The 13482-nt window shown below is 39.8% G+C and overlaps 2 protein-coding genes across 2 annotated transcripts in view; both read left to right on the top strand.

Moving 5' to 3' along the window:
- The window catches only part of LOC102194195 (uncharacterized), a 6604-nt gene extending 2730 nt beyond the window's left edge, over positions 1 to 3874 (top strand). The window contains exons 2-5 of the mRNA XM_005723694.1: positions 265 to 900; positions 1886 to 2216; positions 2300 to 2475; positions 2572 to 3874. Coding sequence (XP_005723751.1) covers positions 296 to 900; positions 1886 to 2216; positions 2300 to 2475; positions 2572 to 2803 — 1344 coding nt within the window. The 5' untranslated portion in view covers positions 265 to 295 and the 3' untranslated portion in view covers positions 2804 to 3874. The remainder of the gene's footprint in view (positions 1 to 264; positions 901 to 1885; positions 2217 to 2299; positions 2476 to 2571) is intronic.
- An 8982-nt stretch (positions 3875 to 12856) lies between these two features.
- Positions 12857 to 13482, top strand: part of LOC102193427 (uncharacterized) — a 32783-nt gene continuing 32157 nt past the window's right edge. Inside the window, exon 1 of the mRNA XM_005723692.1 lies at positions 12857 to 12977. The gene's annotated coding sequence lies outside the window, so the exon portion shown is untranslated. The remainder of the gene's footprint in view (positions 12978 to 13482) is intronic.

The following is a 13482-nucleotide window of genomic DNA, read 5'->3' as shown; positions in this document are numbered from 1 at the left end:
AACAACACACCTGATGCTGATTATGTGCATCTACCTTAAATACCTTTACATGAACCAACCATACGAAAACAAAAAAATGTGACCTTTAGCGGCAACATAAGGTATTAACCCAAAAATGGCTCCTACAACATCAAAGTGGCTACTTAAATGAAATATAAAGTTTGAAAACAGGTTTGTTGATGTTCCACAAACATCGCAGCAAGCAAATTTCTAAGGAATCTTTACATTTCTCTTTGTAATTGTGATTCTACACCTTCTCCTCAGGTTGGAAATTAGCTTCATCTGCGCTGGCTGGATGGATGCAGCAACATCTCTCAAAAAGAAGCTGGCTCTCCTCTTGGTTGTTGCATTAATCTTCATTCTTCTATTCAATGTGAATTTGCCAAACAACAACAACAAATCCATCCCAAAACCATCTGGGCCTGCGGGTGTTTGCTCCTTGGGAGTATCTGAGCAGACCATCACCCCGCTCAAAAATACCAAGCACTTACTGGTGTCAGCATACGTGGACCAGAGAGTGAAGGATTTGGATATACGCATCATTGGCATATTTAAGAGAGACTCCATACAGCCCCTTCACTGCGTTTTTTGCTGCACAAATGTTTTAAGTAAAACCACTCCAGCAACAATTTTACAACATTCTGATCACTTTGGTTTTCCCTTCGCCACAACGGACGTCATGTGTCAGATTCCTCAGAACTGCAAAGCTACACATGTCACTCTCTTGACTACACCAGACAAAGAAAGTGCATCTGACTCTACCTGGCTTCCTATAAGAAACCAAAAGAGCGACAGGCAAAAGGAAGAAAACGTGAAGTTTGACTTCACAGTCTGCATCTCTAATCTGTTTGGCGACTACAACAATGTGCTTCAGTTTGCAGAGACTTTGGAAATGTACAGGTGAGTACAGTAACAGCACTACAAGCTACAGAGTGAAACCTATGCAGCAAAACCTCTGTGTAACGGTTGCTGTTAATTGTAAAGCTCCTGGATTTCTTCAGTGGTGTTTCTACTTCTGTATTCAAGAGCGGAGGATAAGGTTGGCTCGCTGATTTTCAGAGTCTTTGACATTCTCACCAAAGTGAATATTTCCAGTATTAGAAGTTTTGAAATGTAGCAGGTGCTGATAGATATTTAAATGTGCATCTGCACATGTAAGTGTGGAGCATAGACTGTATAAAAACGATGAAGTTTTCCCCACCCATGTTTTTGTTTTTTTTTTTCTGCCAGCATTAATCTCGTTAAAATGACGTTAACGCCATACCTACATTAATGGGGCAAATCTCCATTAGCCAGTTAACGCGGCTCACCCCATGCGTGGGGCTGCATGGTGTCAACGTGTTAGCGTGGTTAGCTTGTTAACACGTTAGCGCTGTCCAGGCTCTCCTGACTAATGGAGATTTGCCCCATTAATGTGGGTATGGCGTTAACGTCATTTTAACGAGATTAACGCTGGCAGCACAACTTTCTTTATTTTTGTTTTCGGGTTTTTTTTGTTTTTATTTTTTATCCAAATGTGGCCACATTTGACTGAGGCCACACAAAACATCCTAACCCCTAAATCTACCAGTATCTAAACCATCCATAAAGGAGGGTTTAGATACTGTATCATGTATCAGGATATAGACTTCCTTATAATGTTGTGTAAATGTTTTCCTTTAGAAGCTGGCCCCTAAACCTAACTGGCTTTTCTGTGGCTTTAAAGTCAAATGTCGTCTCAAACAAAAAATCTCTGCATTTCCAGTTATTTGTTATATGTATACTTCTTAACTCCTCTGTGTGATATGAATGCATTTTTGTAAGCTAAATGCAATAAATAACAAAGGCATGAGCAAACTAATGAAATATATAAATGAAAGCCTTTAAACCTGTTACTTTGTCCCAGGTTGCTGGGTGTGAACAGAGTGGTGATCTATAACACCAGCTGTGGTCCAGAGCTCGACCGCCTGTTGCAGAGTTACAGCGATGAGGGCTTTGTGGAAATGGTTCCTTGGCCCATTGACAAGCATCTGAATCCATCTCGTGGCTGGCTTCACTCAGAGCACGGAGGAGACGTGCACTACTTTGGCCAGCTGACCACACTTAATGAGTGCATTTACAGATCAATGGAGCGTTCCCGCTACGTCCTGTTGAATGACATTGATGAGATTATAATGCCATACCAGCACAAAGATCTGATGTCTTTGATGAACACGCTCCAAAATCAGAATCCAAATGTAACATTTTTTTTCTAAGCATTTCTAAATTTATTTTCAAATGTCCTTCCTGCACCTGTCAAACCTAAACTGTTCTTCTACAGACAGGAGTATTTCTCATTGAGAACCACACCTATCCCAAGAAGACTTTTAATCAAAGTAAATGGGGACCCCTGCCTCAATGGAATGGGGTGCCAGGCTTTGATATTATGGTGCATATCTACAGAGAGGAGCCTAACAGAAATATTTACCATCCACACAAGTTAATAGTTCAGCCAAGGTGGGTTATAATGGGACAAATGGTTGAGTGTTCGGCACTAGCATTCGTTTAACCCTGAGGCATTGTGTGATTGTCCATGTATTTATGCACCTACAGAGCAGTGCAGCAGACCTCAGTGCATGATGTGCTTATGATGTCTGCAACAAAGTTCAAGGTTCCACCAGACGTCTGTCGGATCATTCACTCGCCAATCAGGACTCCGACCGATCCACCACTTGATCGGCTTCATGTGGACACCCGACTGTGGGACTTTAAAGACAAACTGCTCCCCAATGTGATCAAGGTGCTGCAGAGAGCAGAACTGCTGAGATCAGAAACGCAAAACTGATAGATGATGGACAGAAACACAAATATTGAAGTTTTAGGAGAAAAAAGCTGGTCAACAAAATACAGGCTGACCTACAGGGGTGGCATGTGCCAGCCTGAAATAATGTCTTTCCATCCCAAGTCCACTCTATTTTTGCTTATCACAATGCTGCATATTAAAATTAGCCAGCATTAACACTCTGAGTCTGGCTACAAGTAACATTAAATATAAATTCTAAAACTGAATATATTGCATAGCATTACCTCCCTGCATCACTAAAAAAAAATGTTTCAGCCCATAAAGCAAACGGTTTTATTTCTTGTTGTCAGTAGCGACCAATGCTTATGATTGTGCCAGAGCACACAATCATAAGCATTTCAACACATTGGCTATTTTCCGATTTCAACACAGGTGGTTGATTGCTCGACTCTAGAACTGGAATGAAGGCGAGTGTTATTAACCCTCTGGGTTGACGGACAGCCACACCTTCAAATCACATGACCAATTTAAGCTGACATAGCTACAAGCTGCAGTTACGCATCTTCTAGCATCAGGGTCTCTATTTCGGCTTGTGTTGAAAGTCCAGACTTCAAACTATATGTCAGTTTTTATATTTTATTGATAAGCCACAATGACCGGAGTTATGATAAGAAAAAAAATTTATTTAATTTTTTAAAAAAAGACGCGATGGATGGATGGATGGAAAAAAGAATACTATCGTCACGTTTTGTGTGAAAAGAAACAGTAAAAATGGCATTTGGACAGCGCAAATAAGGGAAAAAATGCCCTTTCCTATTGGTGGAATAGTGTATCATGTCCACCGATAAAAATGATATGACAACACGTGGGATTTGGTGATTTAGGAACAGGGAAAATTTGGGGGAGTGGTGTGGCTAAAGAGAGAGCGATATCGACTAGTTTTAGTTTCTAGTTTTTAGTATTCGTGGTGGTTGCGATTTTAGGTAAATGGTTGTATTAACTTAATTGCTTCCAAAGTTTGTACACAGGTTTTTAAAATTTACAATTTATATTTGCATTTCAGGTTATGAAAATAATTCACTAAACGTGTTTGTGGTTTTTACAGTAAACTTTTTCCGTACTCTGTTTTTATCAGGGTTTGTGTGTGTGTGTGATTTCAGATTTCAGATATTTTATAGATATATGTTTTATATCTATTTTAACCACATATAATGCATATTACAGGATGTAAGAACTGGATATGTGTAGGGTGGCCACCCTAAGAAAATTTCTCTTGTCCACCCCACAACAAAATAGTCATTATGATGTGAGAGCAGTGAGAAACATGAAACATGAGACAGGCCAGGTGCACCACCTTTGAACATGTACACTTTCAATAATTTACATAAGATGTGATAGAAGAGGCCCTGGGGTGCCATAAGAAGCTAACTTCCTGAAAGACAGGTTACAGACATGCTTGGATTGTTTAATTAAGAACTTCTGTTGTCAAACTCATGGTAAACTTCCTCGTTATACTAGTCGCAGATTGGTTTCTTACGACATTCTTTTCATTCTTATATCACTGTTCTTTGCTTCATGCACTGTACTGACTTATCAGGATAAATACGATTTTGTCGCCACAATGCAAAAAGTTGAATAACATTTTGTAATCATTTCCTTGTTAGTCGGCAGAGAGTGATAGTGGGAAACTCAAAAATAGAGCAAAAGCATCTAGTGAATTTTGTGGCCACAGTAGTGTGTGTGAGATTGCTGAGAGATGGAGATGCCTTCCAGAGAAAAGCATGCTTGCTTGTCAAGCATCAGAAACTACAAAGACATGATGAAAATAAATGCATGCAGAGGATAAGCACACACCAGGGATCGCAAGAAAAACAATGGGAACAAGAACATCACGACAGGCACAAGCTTGACTAATGCAGTAAAGTAATGCATGCGATAAAAAGGATGTTGAATGCCACTTCCTGACTGGTTTCACAGCCGCAGACTTTCAAATTGCATTCTTCTTGTACAAACAACAAACTGGGTTAAATGCTAACATCATGACATCTTGTAGTCAGTTAAAAAACAGTTGTTGGGGTTTTTTTTTTTAAAGGTTGCCTTAGATTGTGACATACAGATACAAATCTTACACACACACACACACACACACACACACACACACACAACTTGCTTAGTCCTGATTAGCTGCTGCTGATTTTAGCATTTAGCTCCAAGCACTGCTGGGTTTGTAAGTACAGCCCCACAGAGGAGCTGGCATGGTTATTGCCTGTTGAGCTGTGGCTAAGTGTGGTTTAAAATAATGCAAGTAGAACTAACCATGAACTTAGTGACGTCAGATTTTTTTTGTGGTCATGCTCATTCACTGAAATGACCCGTTTTTATCTTAAAATGTGGCTGTGATAAAGAGTTATCCCTTATCATGAAAGAACAGCCAATGATGGGGAGAATTATTGTTTTTTTGATTGGTTGTCACAGATTTTGAGATATGGATACAAAACTTAGATAAAAGAAACCACTTGATGCAAAAGCAAATTATGAACCCAACACTGACATGTGACACTCTTACACTCATGTGACAACTGTAGCAGTTTACAAAAAGAGATGACTGGTGCTTTTCAGTGTAGCTGGAAGAAGTACAAAAAAACAAAGTCCAGGAAATCTTGCTAAATATTCTGAGTAAGTACAAACGCAGAAAACACCTGAGACACCATGTCCATCCATCCATCCATCCATCCATCCATTCGCTTCCGCTGATCCTTTTCAGGGTCGCGGGGGGCGCTGGAGCCTATCCCAGCTGTCATAGGGCGAGAGGCAGGGTACACCCTGGACAGGTCACCAGTCTGTCGCAGGGCCAACACACAGGGACAGACAACTATTCGCACTCACATTCACTCGCACATTCAAACCTAGTGGCAATTTGGATTATCCAATTAACCTATCCCCACAAGTCATCGCCCTACGACAGCGGGTATAGGCTCCAGCACACCTGCAACCCTGATACGGATAAGCGGAAGAAAATGGATGGATGGTACTGTTTACATTTCCTCTGCTATGTGTTATTCACTTTGATAACTAATTAACCCAAGGGGGGGGGTTGCCTTATAAAGAACTATTAAAGCAACATTAAGAAAAAAAATGATCGACGATCTAGAGACTAAATTAAGTAATTAAGTAATTCTATTCTGAGAAAAACGGTCGAAATGAGCATTCTGAGTTTGTGGAATCGTGCCTCAGTCAGTTTTAGCAAAAGGGACAGGAAAGTCTTTCTCTTTCAGCCCATAAACACAGTGTGGTAATGGTGCAGAACGCTCTATCTGGCCAGAGAAAAACACACAAATGTGGAAGTGGATTTGCACAAAAGGAAATAGCCTGTATCTGACAGATTTCGAGTTTTTTTCCGAAATAAGTTTTAGACTTTATTCTCAAAATGATCAGCAATATGTTTTCTTACTGTGCCCCTAATACTACGTCGCAGTTAGCTGTGTGTAGTTGGCATTGCGCGATAAAGCTTAGACCACGATCAGAGGCGAGTGCGTCTATAGTGCACAACGCAAAACAAAAAAAAAGCCCAGTTCTCCCCAACGTTTTGTGCGATTTTGCGAACTCGTTTTTCCCACTGACTCGTTTTTTCCCACCTTGATGATTTCCGGTAATAATTCTGACGTATGACTTGGTCACGCCCGGATAGAGCAGGAGAGAAGAAGACTCCGAGTGCACTTGCAGACCTACGAATTCAAAGCTCTTTCTCGACTGGTGGGCACAACCGGGGGAACATACTGACTACAGTTCAGCCTCGAGTGAGTTACCTGCTGAATGGTGAATAGTGGCTTTAAGTTGGTGTTTAAGTTAATACAAATATTCTAATTCGACCGCTCAGAGTATTTATCTTCTACTCCGATTTCGATGTAACTTAAATAGCGTTTTCTTGTGTCCTAAAGTTTATAGCATACACCGATTAGTGACTTCATTGCATTTGCACTATAATTTCCCTAAGACATTATATTAGACACTATAGCATCCTTTTTATTTATTTATTTTTTCATGGGACATTATGTAGCTCACTTATGATTTAAAGGAAACATATCATGGCAGTAACAGGAAGTCTGCATTCACTGTATGACACATGCACGGGTTTTTTTTGTTAGCTTGTACTGTAGAGATGTTGCCTCCAAACTTAAACAGGATATTGAGTAGAGTCAGGGTTGAAGTGAGATTTGGCATGTGTGGGAACTCTGTGATCAGTTGTACTGGCTCAGCTTGGCGAAAAGAACTCACAGTTTCTACTTAAGTAACGAAAGTCGGTACTTTTGCCACCCTTTCGTATAACCCCTTTATAAATCCTGTTGACTATAGCCTACTGATAGAGGCAACGATATTAGACATTTAAAAAATAATAATTTAAAAAACAGAATGCAAACACGCAGAAACTGTGATTTTTTATTTATTTATTTTTTTTTAAACAAAACTTGAACTGTGCATAGGAAATCATCTAGTTGAAGAAACTGTTTTTGTTATTCTTATAAACATTTGGTGGGGTTTTTTTATGGGTTTTTTTGCATTTGCACCACTAAGTGTAAATCTAATATATGTTTATGATAGATTTTTAATTTCAAAGCACTAGTCTAGGGTCCTTACCTACCTTACACACAAAACCATTAGGTAATTCCTCCATAATCTGCAGGTTTGAGCAGATCATTTTTGATGGCATGGCTCAAGCAGAAAGAAAACAATGTATACATGCTTTATTTTTCTAATGTACTATTGTATACTGAAAATATAAAATAGTATATTAGTATATGATATTGTAAGTTTAAAACTCCACAATAACACAACAAAGGTTCAGTATAACTGGCCTTCCTGGAAACTCACCAGGTTGTAAAAGAAAATAAAGAGACTCTGTGTCATGGGGTGTGTTTTCTTTTTTCCATGCCATTACCAGCAGTATGTAATCCAAAGATTTCTCATATGCACACTTTCATAATGTTGCTTGCTCTGCAAAACTATGAAACCTGCTCAGCAATGCAGACTGGAAGGAAAAGATAAAGAAATGAGGAGTGGCTCACAGTACAGTACTGAAAAGATGGCACTTTTGGCATCTGTTATTTAGGGTGTATATTTCTTTCACAATCTGGAGACCTATATGACAGTAAGAAATTTAATTTTGTCATTGCCTTCAATAGTACATATTTGCTTTTTTTAAAAATACACATTTTAGTAGATTTGTTAATGATATTATCTTCTTTGAAAACAAAGGAGGGTTTCCCTTCAGTTTTTTGTTCATAAAGCAATTAAAAAACAAAGTGTGAACATTAAAAAAAGATTTATTTGCTTTTCACCTTTTAGGCTCCATACATGCTTCCCTTCTTGATTGGCAGCAGTTATAGAAGAGAATACTTGCAGTTACAGTAATACCTTGGTTTACGAGTATGATTCGTTCCTTAATGCTGCTTGCAAACCATAAATATATTGGAAACTTGGATGGATGGTTCCAAGCTCCAAAAATATTCATGTAAAAATCACTTTTAAACATATTTTCTGTATAAATCATTGACCCAAATACATATTTCTCCAATAAATGCATAATGATTAACACAAAATGCATATAATAAAAATAAAAACGCACTTTACCTTTGAGAAAAGTCACTGCTGACCTGAGGGAAATGAGATGATGAGGTCAATGTAAAGAATACGCTTAACAGATGCTAGCTTTTCTTCATCAAGTTTGCGGACGACACAACGGTGGTGGGTCTCATTAGCAACAGGGATGAGACCGACTACAGAAGTGAGGTGAGACGCCTGGCCACGTGGTGTGCTGACAACAATCTCTCTCTGAATGTGGAGAAGACGAAGGAGATTGTTGTGGACTTCAGGAGAATGCACACCCAACATGCTCCTCTGACCATTGACGGAGCGTCTGTGGAGAGAGTGAGCAGCACCAAGTTCTTGGGTGTGCACATCACAGAGGATCTCTCCTGGACGTACAACACCACAGCACTGGCCAAGAAATCACAGCAGCGTCTCTTCTTTCTCCGCAAACTAAGAAGAGCAGGAGCACCAGCCCCCATCATGCACACTTTCTACAGAGGCACCATCGAGAGCATCCTGTCGAGCTGCATCACTATGTGGTTTGGAGCCTGCAATGCGTCCTGTCATAGAACCCTCCAACGCATAGTGAGAGCTGCAGAGAGGATCATTGGTGTCTCTCTCCCCTCCCTCCAGGACATTTACAGCACCCGTCTCACCAAAAAAGCCCTGTGCATAGCGGCTGATCCCACGCACCCAATGCAAAGCTTCTTCAAGCTGCTGCCGTCGGGGAGGAGACTGCGGAGTCTCCAGGCCAGGACCAGCAGACTGAAGGACAGCTTCATCCATCAGGCTGTCAGGAAGCTTAACTCCCTCCCGATTCTGCCCCCTCTCCCCTCTCTCCTCCATGGTTTCACTGAACTCTGTCACACACACTCACACACACACACTCTCTGACTCTATCACTGGCCTGCACCAGTTACCAGTCACTTTGTGGAGCATTGCCTGCCACTACCTCATAAGACTTTGTGTTACACTATCTCATACCGTACATTACCAAATCTCCATTTGCACTATTTGCCTATTTGCACTACTCTGCCTGGTTTGCACTCAATGTCATTTACCCATTATATTGTATATTGTATAGCTTTCTTGTTATATGTAAAATTGTATTATATTATTTAATTTTTACTTTAAAATATTTTACTTGCATTTTTAATCACTCTTATATTTAAATGTTCATTTGCTATTTTGTCTAGGGATTGAGAGTAACGTAGTTTCTATTCTCTGTATGTCCTGTACATGTGGCAGAATTGACAATAAAGTTAACTTTGACTTTGACTTTGACTTTTCATGAGCTCATGCGGCATGACACTCAGGTTGGCTCAGCTGTTACTGGAAAACATACGTATACAGCCATAAGTTTGCTCGTATTAAGATTATGGCTCATAAACCAAGTAAAATTTTATTCAAGATTTTTGCTCGTCTTGCAGATTACTCGTATGTCAAGTTACTCTGAATCCGAGGTTACACTGTAATGTGTAACTGGGCTCTTAAACCATATAGTGCTCCAAATTTAAGGAATAAAGTATGTCAGTAAGAATTAAGCCATTTTTATTCTCAATGCCTGCCCCTGTCAGATGGTGGTGTGTGCTAAAAATGATGCTGCAATTTGTGGTGTGTGCTGTCATTTTGATAGTGATTTTTGCAACCTGGAGCATTGTGCAATGGCTGCCCCAGTTGGGTTGATGACATGAGTATATGATTGCATCACTTATTACCATTTTAATCATATTCTAGTACAGAAGCCCTGAGCTATATAGATATACAGAGGGAGATATTGCAGCAATCTTTTTTTTTTTTCTTTTTTTTTAAGTGACTTTCTGGACTAACTTTGCAACAAAAAAAAACACTTGCCAAAGTCTTATCTTCTGGTTTTGACTTCTTCTCTTCATATATCAGTAGAAAGAGAATACCAATAGTATTATTGTCTGAGTGGCAACACCTAACGCTCAGTAGACTACTGCAGTGGCTTCCTGCACCTTAACAGCGGGCATAACCAGAAATGACTGTGTAATGATGTTGCCAGAGCATGCAAAGCGACCAATGTGGAGGTTATAGCAACTCTTTCTGTGTATCATTGTCCAGGGCTTGGTGAGCGATATCTTTAATGGGAACTCTGCCCTTGTTGAGTTTATGTATTACATCTGTGGATGTCCTGCTATGACTGTTCAAATTTTCTGCCATGATAAAAGTTTATAATATATATATATATATATTAGGATTATCCATCCCTCCATCCATCCATTCGCTTCCGCTTATCCTTTTCAGGGTCGTGGGGGGCGCTGGAGCCTATCCCAGCTGTCATAGGGCGAGAGGCAGGGTACACCCTGGACAGGTCGCCAGTCTGTCGCAGGGCCAACACATAGGGACAGACAACCATTCGCACTCACACCTAGTGGCAATTTGGATTATCCAATTAACCTATCCCCACAAGCTGCATGTCTTTGGACGGTGGGAGGAAGCCGGAGTACCCGGAGAGAACCCACGCAAACACAGGGAGAACATGCAAACTCCACACAGAAAGACCCCAGCCTGATGGTGGAATTGAACTCAGGACCTTGCTGTGCGGCAACAGTGCTAACCACCGTGCCACCGTGCTGCCCTATTAGGATTATATATAACTTTATACCTGTGCTAATCATGGCAAAGTATCTGAAGGCTGATGGCTTCTTGATCCGCTCAGATTCTAGTTACTGGTTCTCACAGCGGTAAGGTAAAACATTAAGCTGCCATGACCATCCCACTTAAGATCCAACTCCACAGGACTGAGGGAGAGGAAACATTGTTGCAATGGCAGATGAGTTTACATCAACTGAGTTGGCCATTTTTGCACCCATCCCAGACAGGTCTTAATGGCAGCTAGACCCCAATGGTCAGTCAGGCCAAGCTATGCTACAACTCATTATCAAGTGCTGCATAAATTTTGAGTCTGACTTGTCTGTAATCTGTGGGCTTGACCAGGATTTCTGTTGCTGAGCTTGGCAGGCTGGAATCCTCCCAAAAGTGGTGCATTGACAGAGTTAGTGATCATCTTTGTTGTAATAGGGACCTTAAATGACTACTTTCTTGGGATAAAGGAGGATTTATGTTGACAAAGTGGTTAGTTCTGCTGCCTGACAAAATTAAAGAAAGAGCTTTGCAAAACAAAATTTGGATGGGATGAAGTAATACTAGAAAGCAGGTTGAAACAGTGGAAAGGTTAGCTGAATGATTTACAGATGGACCATCTTTAAATGTGGCTGTGATAAAGTGTTATCATCCCTTATGATAAAAGAACAACCAATTCTAGCAAGTCGGTAATTTTATCTCTGTAGGGACCTCTACTGGTGGAAAACTGGGTAATCAACCAGTAGAATTAATTCTAATGACAGCTGTTAGGTAACTTTCATTATCACTACAACTATAGCTGTCAGTTCACATATATTATCCTCAACATAGCTCTGCAATTTTGAATGCTTTTAAACCATCACCAAGATTTTGGTGTTATGTTACAATGTGTTGCATGAAGCTTGATAACACAAGTAGAAGTTTTATTCCCCATGTTGGCGTTTAAGTTGCTAGTGCTGGGTTGAACTCTCGGTCACCCTCAGAGTTGCTTTCATTCTCATGGTAGACTCAACAGGGAAACATTTCTCAGTGAATCCGGTGCATGTGATATTATGACTGGACATGATAGTAATTAAGTAAAACTTTATTTGTATAGTACAATTTAAGATATAAAATCAGTGCTTCACAACAGCCAACAGTTAATTTAAAAAATAATTTTAAAAAACCCAAGAGAAATTAATAGAAAGCAGATTTAAAGCATGACAGAGTTGCTGCTGCAGTTGTGTGGAACCTGGTGTGGTTTTCTGTTGCTGTTAGCTCCTCTGTTTCAAGGTGTGATGTGTTGTGTGTTCACGTTGAAATGGGAAACTTTCAAAAATACAGATTTACAAATAATGTTGCTACAGTAAAAGCTTTAATTTTTTAACTCTTTCCTTCACCTGAATTGTTTCCATTAGGAATTTAAGGTGAACTTGTTCAACAAATACAGATACAGTCACACAAGCAGATATAAAAATAACATAATTTTACTGAACTGAGCTGTAGGTAGCGCAAAATCCTGAAATGAGGAAAGGAACAGAAAGGACCTACAGCGCACCAAAAGGGCTGACTCTGTGCGCAGGTCCAAGAATTAGGAAATGGGGAAAGTCACACTGCCAAGGAGGAAATACAAGGAGAACAAACAAGGTAAGGAATGATTTTGAGAACAGGCAACGACAAAAGTCGAGTAAAAAAAAAACAAAAGAAACATGCGGATAGTATTTGAGGAGCAAGATTTAAGAAGCTCATAAACATTTACAGTATTACTACTATTTCATTTAGATTGCTACTTTCTTTAGATATTTATGTTCACTTTTTTCTTTTTAATTGGGTTCTTTTTCTTTCTAATAAAGGCGTATAGGGCAAACCGTTTTATTCGATTTTTCCCGAATGATTTCCGCTAGTGTTCTGACGTATGACAAGGACTTGGTCACTTCCAGACAGCAAAATCCAGTAGAAAAAGAGCAGCAGAGGAGAAGGCTCCGAGTGCACTTGCAGACACACGGATTCAAACTCTATTTCTCAACTGGTGGGCACAAACGGAGTGAGTTACCTGCGGAATGGTAGTGGCTTTAAGCTGATGTTTGAATTAATACAAATATTCTAATTCGACCACTAATAGTGTTTATCGTCTATTCGAGGAGACTAAATAGCGCTTCTTGTGTCCTGGCTTTTGTACCATACACACATTAGTGACTTCGTTGTATTTTATGGCGTTATTTTTGTGCCACTATGCTGAGCTCGCATAAAGAAATTTTGAGCGCACGTTAAAAAAAAAGTTTGCAGGTGCAAGTGTTGTATTTTGAGAAAAGCTGAATCTGAGGGAACAAAATTCATTGTTGCGTGCAAAAAATGTATTTCCGTGTTTGCTATTATCCATACACACAGAGATAGTGATGGGATTTCCGGGTCTTTTTAGAGAACCGGCTATTTCGGGTCGACTCACTAAAAAGATCCGGGTCTTTTGGCTCCGAACCGGATCTTCAGGTTGTTTTGTTGCCTTAATTTATTTATTATTAACAATAATATAAAATTATGCACAAAAGAAA

The sequence above is a fragment of the Pundamilia nyererei genome, unplaced genomic scaffold, assembly GCF_000239375.1.
Source record: "Pundamilia nyererei isolate P.nyererei 1_Seehausen unplaced genomic scaffold, PunNye1.0 scaffold00010, whole genome shotgun sequence".
Lineage (NCBI taxonomy): Eukaryota > Metazoa > Chordata > Actinopteri > Cichliformes > Cichlidae > Pundamilia > Pundamilia nyererei.
Note: the sequence above shows the minus strand (reverse complement) of the source record. Positions and strands in the feature narration are given on the sequence as shown.